General features: G+C 41.4%; 2 protein-coding genes across 4 annotated transcripts; both read right to left on the bottom strand.

Moving 5' to 3' along the window:
- Positions 1-3: 3 nt before the first annotated feature.
- gnpda1 (glucosamine-6-phosphate deaminase 1) lies at positions 4-3204 on the bottom strand. Of its 2 annotated transcripts, none has more exons than XM_080525650.1 (7): positions 3125-3204; positions 2714-2850; positions 2519-2620; positions 2233-2415; positions 1110-1294; positions 451-625; positions 4-236 (listed from the first exon to the last, which is right to left on the bottom strand). In XM_080525650.1, the coding sequence occupies exons 2-7, from the start codon at positions 2835-2837 to the stop codon at positions 175-177; spliced, it is 831 nt and encodes a 276-aa protein (XP_080381776.1). In that variant the 5' UTR covers positions 2838-2850; positions 3125-3204; the 3' UTR covers positions 4-174. The 2 variants fall into 2 exon arrangements, with proteins under 2 accessions (XP_080381776.1, XP_080381777.1); XM_080525651.1 differs by having other exon boundaries at positions 2714-2878; positions 3125-3178.
- A 1260-nt stretch (positions 3205-4464) lies between these two features.
- Positions 4465-18542, bottom strand: hspa4b (heat shock protein 4b). 2 transcript variants are annotated; one of them, XM_080525837.1, is made up of 20 exons: positions 18270-18542; positions 17417-17474; positions 16584-16724; positions 16039-16161; positions 15759-15858; positions 15360-15493; positions 14958-15202; positions 14619-14695; positions 11616-11767; positions 11246-11352; positions 11010-11143; positions 10400-10590; positions 8966-9049; positions 8596-8751; positions 8295-8420; positions 8020-8127; positions 7803-7922; positions 7483-7644; positions 6915-6962; positions 4465-5260 (listed from the first exon to the last, which is right to left on the bottom strand). In XM_080525837.1, exons 1-20 carry the CDS (start codon positions 18374-18376, stop codon positions 5102-5104), a joined length of 2532 nt encoding a protein of 843 aa, XP_080381963.1. In that variant the 5' UTR covers positions 18377-18542; the 3' UTR covers positions 4465-5101. The 2 variants fall into 2 exon arrangements, with proteins under 2 accessions (XP_080381963.1, XP_080381962.1); XM_080525836.1 differs by having other exon boundaries at positions 8966-9061; positions 18270-18541.
- Between the last annotated feature and the right edge of the window lie 257 nt (positions 18543-18799).

The raw sequence follows: 18799 nt of genomic DNA, 5'->3' as shown, positions 1-18799 counted from the left end.
GACAGTTGAGAAACTTAAATTGCAAGTGTGTAAACTATTTGGCTCACGAGTGATATCCTCATCACCTAAAATAAATTCATTACATAATCAATAAGCTACTGTAAACATGTGTTACATAGAAACAGTACAAAACGCAGAGTGAATCATCCACCATAAGGCATATATCCAGGCAGGTTAATGTGTCTTCCAGGCTGCGGGCAATGGCTCCACCAGCTTGTTGTGTACATGCATCATCCCTACAAGAGAAACAAAAAAATGAATTCCCAGATTCCTAAATCCCTTTTCCCTGCCCAAAGAACCACAGTCCTAATTCCAACTAACAAATGGCTTGATACCTGCACAACTGCCACTGAGGGATCCAAGCACAGGCTAGCAGCGACCGACCCAAATATCTTCTAACAGGGGACCTATATATGATCCCTTAAAGTCCTTCAGTGAACAGACCCTCACCTTGGAAGTACTTCACCGTTTTAACCCGCAGTTCCAGAGTGGCATCCTCGTCACACACAAAGACTGCCTGCGGGTGCTGCTGGAACGCAGACACTGTCCACATGTGGTTCACCCCCTCCTCGATGGCCTTGTACAGAGCAAAGGCCTTGTGTGCTCCAGTGATGAGAACCATGACCTTGGGGAAAGAGTGGGATAACAAAACTGTTTACGCAAATACCCAGTGTGAAAAGGAGACAGTCTGTTTAGAGAGGTGTGTCGATAGAAGGAAGCTCACAACAGTCTATTACTGCTTAATTGTCAAGATCATTGTGTATTCATAACGTGTCACACATTCACATTTATACTAACTCTACTAACCTAAGCTTATAAGCTCACAGTCACTTTACTAGTCACTTATGTCCTGTACTATTGACACTTTTTATTGAATTATGCCTAGTGCCTTATTGTCTACAAATTGAAAGATACTGCTAATTGTAAATAATAATTGTCACTTATGTCCTGTACTATGGTCACTTTTTTATTATCTTGAATTATGCCTATTGCCTTATTGTCTTGTGCTGCAGTGTATACCAGTATAAGCAGAACATTTTCTGGTAGAGGTACAACAAGAGGCATTGATAGACATCTAAAATGGAGTCTGATCTAAAATGGAGTCTGACCTCCTTGGCGTCCATGACAGTGCCCACTCCGACGGTCAGAGCCATAGTGGGCACTTTGGACAGGTCTCCATCAAAGAAGCGGGCGTTGGCCAGGATGGTGTCGCTAGCCAAGGTCTTCACCCGAGTCCTGGACACCAGACTGGACCCTGGCTCGTTGAAGGCAATGTGGCCATCAGGTCCAATACCTGACACAGAACAGAAGAGGTTTAAAAATATATATATATGTAGTAAGTAAATGGACTGCACCAATGGTGGGAAGCTACCATGCAAGGCGATTTGGGGTTCAGTGTCTCGCCCAAGGACACTTCGACATGTGGCCAGCTGGGGCTCGAACCTTGTGATCATTAGACGGCGGCTCTACCTCCTGCGCCACAGCCAACCACAACAAGTATGAGTGCAGTGAGTGTAGTGAAGTTGTTTAAGCATGTGGTGTTTGATGTGTTCTGTTAATAGGTTGAACCTCCTTCAAACTGTACATAATATGTATTATATATACAGTACAGGCCAAAAGTTTGGACACACCTTCTCATTCAATGCGTTTCCTTTATTTTCATGACTATTTGGTACATTGTAGATTCTCACTGAAGGCATCAAAACTATGAATGAACACATAGGAATTATGTATTTAACAATAAAGTGTGAAATAACTCTAAATATGTCTTATATTTTAGATTCCTCAAAGTAGCCACCCTTTGCTTTTTTGTTGTTAATAAAATATATATAATAATAATCTTAAATATAATATGTGTTAATAATAATATGTTATTATATATATATAATATTATTATTATATATTTTATTAACAACAAAAAATATATATTTTATTAACAACAAAAAAGCAAAGGGTGGCTACTTTGAGGAATCTAAAATATAATACATATTTAGAGTTATTTCACACTTTTTTGTTAAGTACATCATTCCACATGTGTTCATTCATAGTTTTGATGCCTTCAGTGAGAATCTACAATGTAAATAGTCATGAAAATAAAGGAAACACATTGAATGAGAAGGTGTGTCCAAACTTTTGGCCTGTACTGTATAATCAGGTCCCATACACAAAGGGGAGCGTTTTTATTTGTGGGGTTCATATTGTGTAAGTTGTGATCATCATTATCATCCTCACCTCCGACAAAAAGTTCAATTCCACCAGCAGCTTTGATCTTATCCTCAAACATCTCGCACTCCTTTTGGAGGTCGGCAGCGTTGCCATCCAGGATATGGGCATTCTCTCCTCTGATGTCAATGTGCTTAAAGAAGTTATTCCACATAAAGGAATGGTAGCTTTCAGGGTGACTTCTAGGGAGCCCTATAAGATTTCAAAAACAGTGACCAGTTTTGCAAGGTTCCTCACAGCTAATCACCTTTTGTTGTAAATACTAATTATTCAGAAATAGAGGAGAGGCACATACCCACATACTCGTCCATGTTGAACGTTTTGACAAACTCAAAAGAGATCTCTCCATTCTTGTAATACTCAATCAGTTTATTATAGCATCCCAGGGGGGTACCTCCTGAAGGCATCATAAGAGAAACATGCCTTTAATACAAATGCTGCAAAGGTTACTGCTGAGCATACATTCCACATGCTGCAGGTACGTGCTTACCAGTGGGGAGTCCCAGGGTGAAGAATCTGCCTGGTCCAGGGCTAAACCGAAGGATCTTATTTCTGATGTACTTTGCAGCCCACTCACTGGCTTTGTCATAGTCATTGAGAATGATCAGCTTCATGTTCCTGGATTGGCTTTAAAATGTGTGGGGGGGAAATAAAACTTAGAAGGTAAAAAAAAAAAAAAAAGTTACTGTATCAGAGGGAATTGATCTTGGTCCACACCTAAAGCAGACTTTAGACTCTCAGCCGTTGCAGTACGTTACCTGGGTACATTTCACGGACAGTTAACACAACACATTGCGCTATAAATGGCAAACATACAGTAAAATGCAACCAGTCATTGAAACTTATAACAGAATGATTTTGCAATTGAAAACATCTCTAAGTTAATATACACTATTGTTACCCGTTTGTTTTATGGATGGAAAATCAATACACAATAACTCGTACTGCATCCGTCTCTTCCCGTATATCCTTCCACAAACCCGTCCAAAGCAGGAACCGCTGTCATATGACTGAGGTCGGTGGAAGCAGCCAGGCTCAGCGGGCGGAGTCACATCGGCAACTCCACAAACAAACTGCCTTGGTAGGAGGATCAATCTGAAGTAACGGAGTCTTGCCTTACCAAAAACGTATGCTATGAACCTCATAGACTACTGTTGTAAAATGAGGAATGACAGAAATTACATATGGGTCATTTTTTAAATACGGTGCCCTTTCCGTCCCCAGTACTAAATCATGTATTTTGTCTAAATTTGGACAAATACTAATTCCATTACTAGGTTTTTCATGTACAGTCAATTGTTATTTATTATGAATACAATGATATGGGCTTCTAAGTTGTTGTTTTCTACATTTTAAAAGCTTTGGTTAAAGATGTAAATTTGATTTTGCATGGGATTTGGGATGTCCCCAGTGTAGTTCATTCAACTTCAATCAAAAAAATAACTATTAAAAACATATACATTTCCAAATATGTTATTATTATTATTGCATTTTCCTGATCAATATCTATTGAATTCAAATATAGTTTTTATCCATTTTTAAAAAAAAATAAGGTTTTGCTTACAATATTGCTTGTCCCTGCGATCACTGTCCACCCTGTTATGCTGTGTTAATGTCCCTTTTAAAAGAAAACCATATTTCTCAATCACATCACTCTCATGAGGTGACATCACATTAGTGGAGGGGATTTCAAATGTGGTAAGCTGTTTGATTTTCTACCTCTTTTACCATCTGATTTTTATGTTTTTATCCAGTGAGTTTAATGTGGTTGACCATAACGTGTCCACCCTGTTATGCCTAAATATTGAGGAGATCAATCAAATTGAACAATATAGTGCAAATTAGATTCCTCATCAGGTATTCATGGTCATTCTAGGCATTATGCTAACACAGGCAGGCTAAAGGCTAACTTTAACTCAAAATGTCCACCCTGTTATGTGTCCACTCTGTTCTGGAGACACTCGCCCTATTCAACTACAGAGGGTATTCTAAATAAAATACAATTTAGGTGCCTGAGCTCGACCACTATGTTTTTCAGCAAGCTAGATATGTCCTTTATATAATAGAACATTATATAGATACATCAACAATTTATTTTTCACAAGTTATGAAGTCCAAATGGCACCGTCTAAAAAAAAGGACCCATATACACATACTATTGGCAGATATATAACAACTTTCTAGAGAGTAATGTTTACAGTCAGGTACAAACAAGTGCACTAATAACGGCAGCATTAGAGATTTTCAGTAACTTTATTAAAACCAAATTGTGACACTGACCCGAACAATTATAGAGCACACAAACAGAAATAAATACCATTATGTGTACAGTGCTCATTGTCAAACAGGCTTATTGCAATTGGCTTTCCATTTATTTCAGCAAAAAAATAACGGGCATGCTATGGCAGCAGAAAGACAGCATCAGGGGCTGGGCTCCATGTGCCTTAATTAGGCCTGTATTGACTGTAGAGATACTGACACACTTCACTGATACATCTGGGCCACATCTCAATCTGAATCCTTGCTCCCTACTTCTGTCTATTTTGATTCCTTTCAACAGATCTGAAAGGACGAGATATACCTATAAGCAATCAGTAATATCTCCACCTGACTCTCTTGTAGGCTAAGGCAGAGTTTCCTGCTGTACTGCTTTTATGTTTCTAGTCCCCTCAGATCTTCGAGGGGGAAGTCAATATCACCAAGTTGAAGGGCACACATTTTCAGATTGAAACGCAGTCCTGGGGAGGTATTCCATCAATGTCGCTAAAGGAAAATCCAGGCTTATTTTTGATAAATCTTGTTAGGAGATTTATCAAAAATAAGCCTGGATTTTCCTTAAGCGACGTTGATGGAATACCCCCCATGGCGGGTGAGCAGGCTAGTCAAGTTCCATGTCAGGCTTGTTTTCTGTGGATTCCTTGGTGGTGTTGTCTGTGCTATCACCAGAACCCTTCTCTGCGCTGTCCGCCTGGCCCTTCTCCTCTCCGTTAACTGGTCCGTTCTGCTCAGCTGCCTTGTCCTCCTTGGGCAGCTCCACCTTGATTGATTGATTGATTGAGTTTATTCTTGGTTCGAGTAAAAACAGTAATCCAAGGGATGACATGTGAAAGTGTGAATGCTTATTTCCAACATGGTCCTTTGATATTAACATACAAGACAACAATAACATAAAACAATAATTAAATAAAACATTACCTACCTACCCCCCCCGCCCCCCCAAACAAAAGGATTAGGAAATTATAGGAAAAATAAAAAGAATGAAAGCAGGCTAAGAATAAAAGAATAAGAATAAAAGTAGGCTAAAAAAATAGGCTTTCCTATCTGTTCACCTTACTCCAGAGGTAAGCTCTAACCTGTCCTCTAAAAGCCCTCCTAGTTTCTGCTTGTTTTATATTAAGTGGAAGGCTGTTCCACAGTAATGTTCCAGTATAGAAGAAGGAACTGCGAGCTACACTATTCACTCTGTGTTTCCCCTAGGTTTGCTGCCTTGGGGGGGTGGCATGGACCCCCCCCCCCAGGGGGTAAGACCCTGCCTCATACCAGCGTCATGTCCAGGGGTGTACTTGTACATTAAGCCGCCTCACGCTACGGAAACAGGAGATAGGCTCCTGCCCTATGGGCCATTAGGCTCCAGAACCATCGGTTCTCAAGGCTACTTACTTATGTGGTCTTGACTACCTGTCCACTTTCTCACCTGGTTCTTGCTCTCTCTCTCTCTGGTGTGCCGAGACCATCCCGCTCTCTCTCCTTCTCTCCCTCCCTACCCTCCTCTCTCCCTTTTGCTGTCAACCAAAAGGTAAACAAAACAGCCAGAGTATTTATAATCTAATAAGAGGCATAAATTGATCCATATCAATTTATAACATAATTATAATTGAATATTGGATTGCTGTGGGCAATCCAGTCAGATAATCATGTCATTTTGACTTTACTCTCTCACCTGAAAAAAAATCGTATGTCCAACTATAAAAAACAGACATTTCCAATGCTTCAATCAACTGTCCATGTACTGTAAATATGCCATTATGGTATTACCATTGAGCCCAACTCCAGCAGAATAAGAAAGATAGTATATCTACTTTAAGTAAAATAATAAAGTGCCTCCAGTTAGCTCTTTAGCTGGCAAGTGTGCAAGGAGACTAGCTCATCTCATCACCTCTGAGCTAGCTAGCTTGCTAGTTCTTTGACACTATTTACACTATGGAACTATAGTCAGACACTTTCTAGTCACGATAATAACGACCAATTTTAACCAACTTTCTCTGTCAGAACACTCAGCAATTATATTTGCTAACGTTTGAACTTTCTTACTTTCAATCTGCAGACATCACAGCCGGCAAAAACTCTCGCGTCTCGCGCGCACACTTGCGCAAAATCTTGTATTATTCTCCAGCGCGGCACAGTGCGAAGTGTGGAGATAGGTCTGGCTATGTGAAGTGTGGAGATAGGTCTGGCTATGCGAGACTACGGCGGACTAACGTTACCAACGAGCCTATGGGCTTGCCACTCGCCAGATTCGGGTTGGGTGCGTTTAAAAAACGCAGATATTTTAGCCTGCTTGTCAGATGTTTGGTGTCTACGTCCGTAATAATTCCTCTTTCTTGGGGGGGCGGGGGGTTCCGTTGGGAGGGCGGCCCGCCCCCCCAAGGCAATGGTAGGGGAAACACTGACTCTGGAACCTTACAGCTTACCTTGGGCTTGGGCTTGGTCAGGATGGGGTTGCAGCTATGGTACAGGTCCTGTTGCGGTTACAGGGAGAAATTCAACATGAAGAACGTGTTGTATTAATGCTGAAAATGCAGTAACCACCAATTGATATTGTTACGACATTCTTAATGGAGATATACAATTGGGCCGTTTACAAATACTGACATTAAAACCTAGATACAAAGATGTTTATGTAATGTTAATCAAACATATCTATAAAGATATGTACAGATATATGTGCAGTAGATATGTACAGAGCAAGGGCAATGGTTATCAACACAATATGTACAATGTGCACAAACAGTAGTGGGCAAAAGTTGAGTTGAAGTCGTGAGTGGTATGGGGTGCAATGTTTATCCCGTTGGGGGGTGGAGGGGGCAAGGCTACCGCCGGGATCTTGAGTTCAGCAATGTACAGGATACACAGTAATGACATGCTTTAGGACAAGCAACTCCTCAACAATCAAGAAGAAGAAGAACAACAACAACAACAGCAGTAGCAGCATTCGGTGGCACAGTACTAGCAGCAGGAACTAAATGGTAAATCCCTCACCTTGGTTTTAGCCTGGATCTCCCAGACCCTCACAGCAGGCTCTATGGTCAGGCTCTGTTTGCTCTGCTGGTTCATCTTGCTGTTCATCCAAATCATGGCATCACTCACCGTCTTGTCCACTTTTGTGACCTCTGCCTCGTCCAAATGATTGTACTGCTCCTCCTGAGATATGATAAAATAATTACATTATAAAGGGTCTGTCATAGCATATTCAAACAGATGAGTATGTTAATCCCAGTGTAAAAAAAATAAAAAATAAACTCTTCTGGTGAGTACTTGAAAGTAGCACTTTGTCCTAGAACTACACCTTTCAGTCATACCTTAGTTTTATAAGCTTCTACAGTTTTCATATACTGCTGGATTTGTTTCCCCATCTCCTCAAACGCTTTAGGCCTCTCCTCAGACTCCAGGTACCTCTCCTTGATGGGCTGGCCGAGGTTCTGCACAAGGTTCAGCCCAGTTAAGAGACAGGAGATGCAACGCTGGATTCAATTCATAGCAGCAAATAGTAGAGTAACAGAGTCAACCTTTAGTTACCTTTAGTTCAGCCAGTTTATCGATGTACACTTGCTTCTGTTGGTCCTCTCCATCCTCATACAACCAGTTCTCTGTGTCCTCCAATCGTAATGACAACACATCTCGATCCTACATCCAAGTCAACAGAATTATAAATCAGTCGTTTAAAATTGAATATGGTTTATTGACATTTCTGGAAAAAAACGAATAATGTCCATTACTCCTCCTTGTTGTTTACGGTTATGGTTAGGCATACAACCACGATGACAGGAAGTGTTCATGGGAACGTTACTCACAGCCTCACTGACGAACTTCTCCAGCGTCCCGTGTAGCTTGTCTCTCATCTCGTACACATACTCCTCCACGTAATTCTTAGCATCATTCCTCTCCTTCTCAAGCTTGTCCTGCATGATCATCTTACCCTTTTGGGAAAGCACAAACGGCAACTTTAAAAACCACCACGACAGAACAAATCTTTTTGAAAGCTGCCCCCCGAAATAGTTTGCATCAAGGGGAACTGAGAAGACCAAGACAGAAACGAAACGAGACCAAAATGCAAGATAGTAACTAACTACATATTGAGGAACAGTTAAATACCTCATTTTCTACAAAGAGATTGAGCATGTCATTAGCTAGTTGCCATTGTGGGCTGTTTTCAACAGGAAGGTCCAGGACTTTTGTTTTGACTTTGGGCTTCTTGGCTTGTGGAGGCTGGTCAGACTTCTTCTCTGTTTTACCCTCCTCTGGGGAGGTCTGGATTCAGACAACAGGAGGAAACAATATGAAGACAGAAGTGATTGTGAAAGGCCACTTACTACATAAAGTAAAGATAAAAACATTTGGACAGCATTTTAACATAAACAAATGGTTGAGATTCAACCCATGGTTTGGTTTCATTGAGCACTGATTGATTTCGTATGATCAGAGGGGAATCAAATCATACCAGTAACAGAACACTGAATATTACCTCCATTTCCTCATTCTCAGGAGACTTCTTCTCCTCAGCGTCTTTTTGTCCGTCGCTTTGGGCCTTCGCTTCATCCTGATCAGTCTGCATTTTGCCCTACAAAGAGGGCAAGGACCATTAATTGTGAAACAACCACGTTTTTGGTCAATGTTGGAACAGATATAGATCCAAATAGCGGTGTTATCACAAAATAGTAAATAGCGGGATCCCCATATCAGGAACAGTGAGTAACAAAGGAAGAAGATCGCTGTGAGGTTTTGTATATCTTTAAATCAATAGGACCAACCTCTAGAGTAACGCCTGAATTACACCACGGACTTTACCTCAGCGGCGCATGTGCGTGGAGGAACTTTTGCTGGACTTTTTGGGACGTCAAACTCACTGGTCGCGTGTATGCTGCATCTACCTTACCTCAGCGGCACGTCTCAAATAGCGGGTTTTCTGTTCTGTGCTTAGGTGTGTGCTTATCGAGAACTATATAATTTACATTAGAATGGGGACATTACATATAGGTGCAAGTTCAATCTGTGGTGAATCAGAAGTGCTGTGAGCTGCTACAGTCAGCCCTATCTTTGTATATTGAGTTTGCCTGTGATAATGGCCATCAATAATATAATGTTTAATTTCACTTTATTATGAATTGTCTCTGCGGTCATCCGTCCTTAATGAGCGATTAGAAAAGTGAAACGGTTATAACCAGAACGCAGTCGCGCACACAGACAGGGAGACACAGAGAGAAGCAAAGAGACAGGGTGCATGCGAGTCTGCGTGAGCGAGAGAGTGAGAACGAGAGAAAGAGTAGTAGACAAATCATTCAGAGCATGAGCATTTCCACGGGAATGTTATTAGTTTAAATATTTTGTGTTGAAATATCATATTTAATGTTTTCGAATATAATCGTGCCAACGACATAAAAAAATAAAATAAAAAAGAAACAAGACATTGAAACTATCGTCTATGTTGCTGGTAGATCATTTTCATGTCAGCCTCACGCGCTAAAAAATACGCACTGAATAAGCGAGCCTTCGACTCTCTAGCGAGCGAGCAGCAGCAGTCAGCGTGAGTGCCTCTCACGCAGCCTGTGGGGCTGCTCGAACCGGTTAAGACGGGAGCCTAAACGAGACTCACACACGCCGCTGAGGTAAGGTAAGGTTGACGCAGCCGGCGTAATTTGGGCCTAAGGCTGATGACGCAGGCAAAGAGGAAAGGCTAAGGCCAGAAAAGTGATTTGAGGGAGAGAGAGAGGTAGGGAGAGAGAGAGACAGGGAGAGAGACAGAGAGAGAGACAGAGTGAGACAGAGACACACAGAGAGAGAGACGCACAGAGAGACACACAGAAAAAGAGAGACAGAGAGAGAGAGACACAGAGGGAGAGACGCAGTGTCGGATGGACAACCTCCTTTCCAGATGAAACCCAGTCTTATACAAACACACCTCTTCCTCCTTCTCCTTCTCTGCGGTTTGTTCAGTGTCCATGGGTTCCTCTCCTTCGTCTGCCTTAAGCACCTCCACCAGCGAGGCGGAGGACACGCTGAAGATGCCGTGGATGTTCACCCTGACCTTCACCTTCACCTTGCTGCTCTCCCCGGACGCCTGCGGCACCACGTTCTGGATCACAAACTGACCTGGGAAGAAAATTAAAGTGTCAACAACAAATCTCCCCAGTAGTGGCCTGGGGTGGTCCAGCGGCCTAGCACCGCGGTCTACAGTGCACACATATGCCCATGTTGGCATGGGTTAGAATCCGGCCCATGCCCTGCTGACATACCCTCTCTCCCTTCTTCTCCTTACTTTCCTGTCTGTCTTCACTGTATCTGTCCAATACAATGAAAAATATGAGTGGGACTGCCCCCACTCAGAAAAAAGAAAAGAAAAGAAAAGAACAAAACATTTCCCCAGTCAAGGTTTTTCAGATCAGTGTGAAATTAATGAAAAGAGATGAGGGCGAGGTGCAAAAATTGAGAGTAGGATTACAATAGGAAGATAAAGTGTTTACAGACACGGCCGATAGTTACTGAGTTCATGGATAATAACGGCGACATACCTATGGTGGGATCAGGGTAGGGAAGCTCTTTAGGGCAGTTGTAGTAGGCCTCCAGAGAGAAAGGCTCTCTCCGGTAGAAAGTCAACACTTTGGAGAACGGTGCTGCATGGTTCTTTGGGAACACCTCGCAATCACTGCAAATCAACATGCATTGGACATTTAGCCTTTGTTGTTGAAAAGCAATGCCTTAAAAAATCTATTTAGTGGTGATAATAAAATCATGGGAAATGATTTACCTCAAGCCCTCCTCTGCAGCAGAGTTCCATTTCAAAGAGATGGGGTAAGAAACCACATCTGTGGTGGCGAACTCGCGCACTTTGAATGCAGGGGACAGGATCGCACACTGAGGAAATGTGCACAGACTGTTTTCAGCAGGATACAACAATGGCAGACACCACAAAGCAGACACCAATAAACGTATCTGTAGGAACCTTGTTTCCAATGCATAGGAAAAAACACACAAGTCAAGGATTTAAGGTATCATTACCACAACCAGTAAGGCTATACATAAAATAAATAAATCATTGCTTTCTGATGTTGCTGTGTCAGCTTACGTGGGTGTCCAAAGGGCATTTTAAAAAGCAGAGGAAACAAAGAGAGACTGACCTGCAGAGCACATCCTCTGGCCACAGCCTCGTCCGCATTCAGAGTGGTGCTCAGCTCCTTCCCGAAGAATTTGCTGATTCTCTCTTTGACAGACGGGGTCCTGCTGGCACCGCCGACTATTTCCACTGCATAGATGTCTTCCTTCTTCAGCTCTGACAGGGCAGGGAAACACCATTCAGAATCAGCACTGACTACTGACTACATTCACAGGGCTTAAAGTGGGGGAAAATCCTGTGCCTGAAACTTTTTCTTGGGGAGGGGGTCACAGTTTGAGATATTGGGAGAGCGGGTACAGAAGACAGCTTCTTGTCTCAATGTTTAAATGCATTAATACTATTTTATAGTCAATACAAAATATATGTCTCAATATTAAAATGCATTAATACTTTAAATGAATGTGCAACAATACTATGTGCAATATGACAACCCTTGTGCACATAAGGTTCAGATATAGGAAAAGTTAGGATATTTATAGCATAGCATAGAGTACAGCACAGTGTTTTGTTGTATAGTATAGTAGTATAGTAGATAGTGTACATAGCCTTTATTTATGTAAACCAGCTCTTTTCCCTTTTTTATTTTACCCTTGGCCCTCGTGTTTTTAGTCTTTTTCCAAGCACCAGGGGAGCCCCCCCTCCTAAATGTCGTTGTATGGTACCTGTACTGTATTACAGTTTTTCTCAATTGCTAAAACACATTTCACAAAACTTTCCTCCATTTCCCCAAAACTCTAAACACAACACACTTTTCTAAAGCTACATAAGCAAAACCACACCTTCTCTCTTCAAAACTCAAACTCAAACCCTACCCCTAATCCTAACCCTAACCTTACTGTAACCCTAGCACCTAACCCTAACCCTAGTTTTCCCACATGTATGATAGTCATGCATAAAAATAAATCTGCGCTCCCTGTCTAACGTTATATCTAACATTACATATTTTACATTACAGTAAGGCTGATTTTGCATGATAGTCATGCATTTTTAGATATCTATTTCCCCCCTTTAAATGGCATATGATGTCCGAAATGTTACTAAAGTTCAGCCGCGAAGTTGTTGCACTGTTGTCCTATCGAGTTTTACGTAAATAAAGGTTTGAAAAATGTTACCGTATTCCCACATGTACCGTAACATGTACAATACTGTACTGTATCACAACTCAATGCAAACACTACAGAGGATCCATTACACACAACAATACTCACTGAAAACAATGTTCAGGGTGTGATGTTTATTTATTTATTTATGGAACTATACCACACACACACACCACAATCATTTGCAACAAGTGTCTTAAATTTTGAGTCGTTATGTTTAATGAATGAAGCCAGGTGTGTTCATTGTGTTAACATTTTGCTGACTGTGGCAAGCATTTTGCATCACATGAGCTTTAATTTGAGAATTTGACATTTTGAGCAGAGTTTTTTGCAACTTGTGTTTTAGCAAGACAAAATGTGTTTAGATTTATGAGAAAAGGAGGATTGTGAATTGTGTCTTCATGTGAAATGTGTTTATGGTTTTGGCAAATGGGAGCTAGTTTTATTAAATGTGTTTAGAGAACTGGTCATTTGGTTTAGAGAATTGGCTTTTGTGTTTTAGCAATTGGGAAAAACTGTAATGACAATAAAGACCATTCATTCATTCATTCATAATACTGTTTTATACTTAATAAAAAATAAATAAAATTAGATGTCTTTAAAAGGCCAAACTGATTGCATCACTTATTAAGCCACTATCACTATAACAATACAGAATAAAATATATACATGTCTTTAAAAGAACAAACTGATTACTTATTAAGCCACTATCACTTATATTCTCCTTCTTGGCACCACGTCCCATAAGGCTTCCCGTCACTACTCAGGGGTTTTCCTGGCTCAAAATGAGGCGGAGGTGGTACCAGTGGTGTTTGACATCGGGGGGGACCCATGAAGCAGGGCTGTCTGGGGGTCCTTAAACGAGCATCAAACACTTAATTTCTTGCATTCTGGTGAATTGATATGCACCAATTTGTGCCCTTTCGCCATCAATTTATGGTGGAAATGTCATTATATATGTAAAGGAAAAAACAATATTCAGGCACCAGATGGCCATTCAAAATATAATGTAATATAATGCAATATAAGGCTCTCAGGCATTCTGTACTTTCAAATATGTATTCTCCTTGAGCAGTCAACATCAACTATCAGCTGTTTCGCTAGCAAACACGAAAGCTAAGTTATTTGTGAAACAGCGCCCCCGCCACCACGTCGGCGCAATGCCGCAATTGCAGTTTTTTAAAAGTTTTTTTTATTCTCCCGCGCCGGAAATCCGGCACTGTGCCGGAGTACTTTAAGCCCTGCATTCATACTGTACAATACACGCTGCCTCAGGAAGGCCACCAAGATCTCCAGGGACCCATCCCACCCTGGGAACAAACACTTTGTTAGGCTGCGCTCAGGCAGGCGGTTCAGGACCATGTCCGCACGGACAAATAGACTGAAGCTCAGCTTCTACCCCAGGGCCATTCAGGCCCTGAACACAGCAAAGACCTAGGTTCTAGGCCCTGGACAATCTAGACAACTTGATGTCAGCTACTAGATTGTAAACATAAGTGCAATATTGAAATACAACTGTGAACATTTCAAACCTGCTAACTGCAACACTTTAAATGAATGTGCAACAATACTATGTGCAATATGACAACCCTTGTGTACATAAGGTTCAGATATAGGAAAAGTTAGGATATTTATAGCATAGCATAGAGTACAGCACAGTGTTTTATTGTATAGTATAGTAGTATAGTATAGTAGATAGTGTACATAGCCTTTATTTATGTAAACCAGCTCTTTTCCCTTTTTTATTTTACCCTTGGCCCTCTTGTCTTTAGTCTTTTTCCAAGCACCAGGGGAGCCCCCCCTACTAAATTTCGTTGTATGGTACCTGTACTGTATTAATGACAATAAAGACCATTCATTCATTCATTCATTCATACTTGAAAAAAATGAATAAAATATATACTCACTGGCTTGTTCCAACAGACTGTGCAGTGGAGCCTCCACTCTGGCTAAAATATCAGCACACATCTCCTCAAACTGACCCCTAGAGATCAATAGAAAACATTAGTTAAAGATACCAGGCCTGTAATGAAATAGAACTTCATTACACCTCATGTGGGAATAGGATTATAAAGAAAATTTCTGAGTGGCGCAGTCCCACTCATATTTTTGCTTTTTATTGACAGATACAGTAGAGATTTAGACAGGAAGGATGGGTGAGAGAGAGAGGAGGGATGACATGCAGGACATGTCCACGGCCGGAATCGAACCGGGATTCATCACAAACTAAAATAAAAAAGTTGTACCTGTTAAGTTTCCCGCTGACGTCAATGTCGTCCATGAAACACTCGATATTCAGCGGCAGGTCTGAGCAGTTAGCGCTCATCAGCTTCTTTAGTTTCTCACACTCTTGGTACAGCCGCACCAGAGCCTTGGGCTTCGACTTCACGTCCAGTTTGTACTTCTTGGCAAACTCCTCACAGAAGTGTCTCACCAGCATGTCATCGAAGTCTTTGCCTCCCAACTCTGGGTCACAGGCTGTAGCGAGGATCTGGGACGGGAAAGAATCGAGAGTGTAAGAATGTTTTGACATGGAGAGGAAAGTGAAGAGAAAAGAAATGGATTAGTATACAGACACCGGTTTCTTTTCAGAAACGAGGCGGGTGTTTCAGTGAAATCCTTGTACGGCCACTGTTCCTAATACGCACCTTAAGTTTGCCCTTATGGAAGGCACACACAGAGGTCTGGTAGGCAGAATGCCCCACGTCAACAAACACCACTGTCCTGGCCTTCTCCTCGGGGGCCGGCAGGTCCTGTTTGTATATCCCATAGGCCAACGCCACTGAAAAGAACAGAACGAATTAGGGGTGGGCATCGACGATCAATTATCGATCGTCGATGCCCACCCCTAGAACGAATCATGCTGTGATTTACAAGTTCTTTTTACAAGAATTTGTGATTTACAAATTCGGAACATTTTCAGACAAGAGCTGTGGGGTTTTATTTCCTGCGCAGTAAGAGACAGCATTGAAGTTGAGGTAGGCTAAATAATCAAGATTCATAGGTCTCTCTCTCTCTCTCTCCCTCCCTCTCTTCCCATTACAAACCTGCAGTTGTCTCATTCATAAGCCGCAGGCAGTTGAGCCCAGCGATCTGTGCTGCATCCACTACTGACCTCCTCTCAGCATCAGTGTAGTAGCAAGGGACCTGGTGGGGATGGACAAGACTACAAAGTCACAATGAACGCAATTACATGAGATGCAAAGATGCTTGTCATGCAGCTAACAAACCCCCATAAAATGCACAATATCTACTCTTCCATTGAAATGCCTGTGTAATTCTAATTCAAGTGTAACTTGCATCCACAGATTTCTTGACAATACTCACCGACACCACACAGTCTGCCACAGGCTTCTTCATTGCACTCTCAGCTGTCTCCTTTAGCTTGGTGAGCAGCATGGCAGTAACCTGTTCAATACTGAAGACCTTTTCCTCCTCCATGTACATCACCTTAAGCCACAGAGAGACAATAATATTAGTTTTGATACAAGAAGTATGACACATTGTTCCTATCAGGTAAATGCAATCAGTAGCAAATTTCTACAGTGAAATTGTATGATGAATATATTAGATTAATTATACAGTTATCCATCTTGTTTCCTGATTAAGATGGTTAGGGGTACGTATATCATCATCTAGCAAGGCAAGCTAACAGTGTAATTTGATGTGGTCACAAAATTAATGACTCATTATGAATAATTCAGGGTGTCTGGTGATCTGTCAAACTGTGCATGGAAACATTCAAGACATATTCATACAAATTCAATTGACGTGACACAAGCACCACACAATAGAACTTCTAGTCTGGCAGTGTCATAATTCAAAACCTTATTTCCAAATCTGATTCTTAATGATTCACTTTCATATCTTACCTTGATGCCAGTTGTCCCAGCTGGCATTTGTGCTAAGTCGTAAACCAGGCTGGATTTCACCCGCTGGACATACGGGTCTGAAAACGCCCTGCCATGAAGTCTCTTGAACCCTTGGACGGTGTTCTTGCAATTTGAGACGGCCTGTGAAAATATAAAGTCAAATAATTAAGTTATTAATTGTATTTAAATAATGTCTCTGTGGGCCTTGTGTTCATCAAGTTATTGTTTGCAGTATAGCTCCGTACAGCCTTGTAGAACTCCCCTAGTACCTGTGTAGAGATGGGCTAGCTAGCTAAATTCTTCCTTCTTCTAGCACTGTGACCTAACCCTAACCCTGGTTTTGACAGACTACTATTCATTACGATGACTGATCGATAGATAATTCACTTACTTAGACAAATGTATTTGTTGTTAGTCGCTTTGGATAAAGGCTTCTGCTAAATGCCAAAAATGTAATGTAATTAATATCTTTCTCAACCTGCCTATCAGCTGTTTAAATGACACCACTGAGATTATAATGCATAGCTGTTTATATATTGATGTGGATCATGATGTGGATTAAAAAAAAAACACAGCTCTGCATCTTTACAAGGCTGAATTTTAGTGCATCTCAACCAACCCACTCCTTGGGAACTCCCAGCCATTTCGTGTATTTATTAAATGTCAATATTTCCAGATGATTCAATTAATCAACTATTCATCAAGCCATTGATTAGGTGAATCAGGAGAGCTGGTGGTGGAATAGAACAAAAAAAATGTGTGGGATGGAGCAGATTGAGAACCACCGGTCTGACAAAACGTCCTTATAATATCCGCCCTCTATAACAACTTACCTGGCCTTTGGCAGCAGCACCAATAGATCGATTCCGTGGCCCAAATGACACGCATGCTCTGAGAGAAACAGAATGACAGGGAAGGTCAAAAATGTTTTGAGTTGAGTTATTTAGTTATATTAGAGTACAGCACAGTGTTTTATTTGTATAGTATAGTGGATAGTGTATATATAGCCTTTATTTATGTAAACCAGCTCTTTTTCCCTTCTTGTTTTTAGTAATTTTTTCCCTAGCACCAGGGGAGCCCCCCCTCCCAAATGTCCTTGTATGGTACCTGTACTGTATTAATGACAATAAAGACCATTCATTCATTCAATCATTCATTCATATTTGGGCAGTGCAACTTTAATTTGTTCAGGCTAACTGGACGGATGCCGTTGAACAAGCCCACACTGATACAGCAAAGTGCTGCGGCCCTCCTCTCCCATCATCCTCGCTAGTTCACTTCCCAATGAACAGGGACCCCACGCCACCATCACCACCCCATTGTCTTTAAAAACACATACGATATCACATCAAAATGAAAAAGCACGTTTCAAAAGTGTCTAAGGTGTTTTTAAATGGTTAAACTGTACAGAATGATTGCATTTACAAGTAATAAATGATCCTAATTTGACTGGGTGGCACTATCGTTCACTCACATGCTACTGTGTTGCAATTCATATCCTAACCAATTTGACATTAGCTTGTTAGCTAGCTTAGCATTTGATATTCGCATCAATGCTCTCTTGTCTTCTGATCTGTCAAGTCAAGGCCACACATGATGTTCCTATCTGAACAGATTCATATCAAACAAACTGTAAAATGTCAATACATGAAACACCAACAGTATTATAATCCGATTCAGACTCACGGGGTACATCGGTCACTGTACTCGTTGGCTACCGTCTCTATGCCTCCAGCCCGGGCCACCGCGACATAGCAGTTTAGGTAACCCACGTCGAATCCGACCACAGACATCTTCGTAGAATGTGAATGTTTCAATAGGTAGTAATGGAAAAGCACAGAAACCGTTACACCTAAAACTCTGGTCTAAGATATGACAGACCACCCCTGTATGGATCAATACACGTTGTGTTTTAATTCATTATCCCCACCCTGGATGCATGACGCTGCAACTGCGTGCAGTTACAAGCCGGTAAATCGCTGGTGTCCTCGAACAAGCCCAACTTCCGATGCTACCAGTTCTGAGGGTGGCAGCAGGGAGACGTCGATGGCTGTGTTCGAAATGGCATACTAGCATACTGCATACTAGCATACTCAATTAGTATATACTGCATACTGCTTACTAAATTCATAATAAGTATGCCAATACCAGCCGACCGAAAATCTAGTATACATTTCTTGCATACTCAAATTTCACATACTCTAGTGTGAACGCAC

This window comes from Nansenia antarctica, assembly GCF_963989245.1.
Source record: "Nansenia antarctica genome assembly, chromosome: 3".
Classification (NCBI taxonomy): Eukaryota; Metazoa; Chordata; class Actinopteri; order Argentiniformes; family Microstomatidae; genus Nansenia; species Nansenia antarctica.
Note: the sequence above shows the minus strand (reverse complement) of the source record. Positions and strands in the feature narration are given on the sequence as shown.

Bases quoted from the DNA above. Each gene is read 5' to 3' on its own strand.
- hspa4b (XM_080525836.1), bottom strand. From the start codon at position 18,376: ATGTCTGTGGTCGGATTCGACGTGGGTTACCTAAACTGCTATGTCGCG. The intron at 15,203-15,359 runs GTGCGTATTAGG...TTCCCGTCCCAG, and splicing joins TCCATAAGGGCAAACTTAAG to ATCCTCGCTACAGCCTGTGA. The intron at 6,963-7,482 runs GTGAGGGATTTA...TAACCGCAACAG, and splicing joins AGATCCAGGCTAAAACCAAG to GACCTGTACCATAGCTGCAA.
- gnpda1 (XM_080525650.1), bottom strand. From the start codon at position 2,837: ATGAAGCTGATCATTCTCAATGACTATGACAAAGCCAGTGAGTGGGCT. The intron at 2,621-2,713 runs GTAAGCACGTAC...TGATGCCTTCAG, and splicing joins CACCCTGGGACTCCCCACTG to GAGGTACCCCCCTGGGATGC. The intron at 2,416-2,518 runs GTATGTGCCTCT...GAAATCTTATAG, and splicing joins CAACATGGACGAGTATGTGG to GGCTCCCTAGAAGTCACCCT.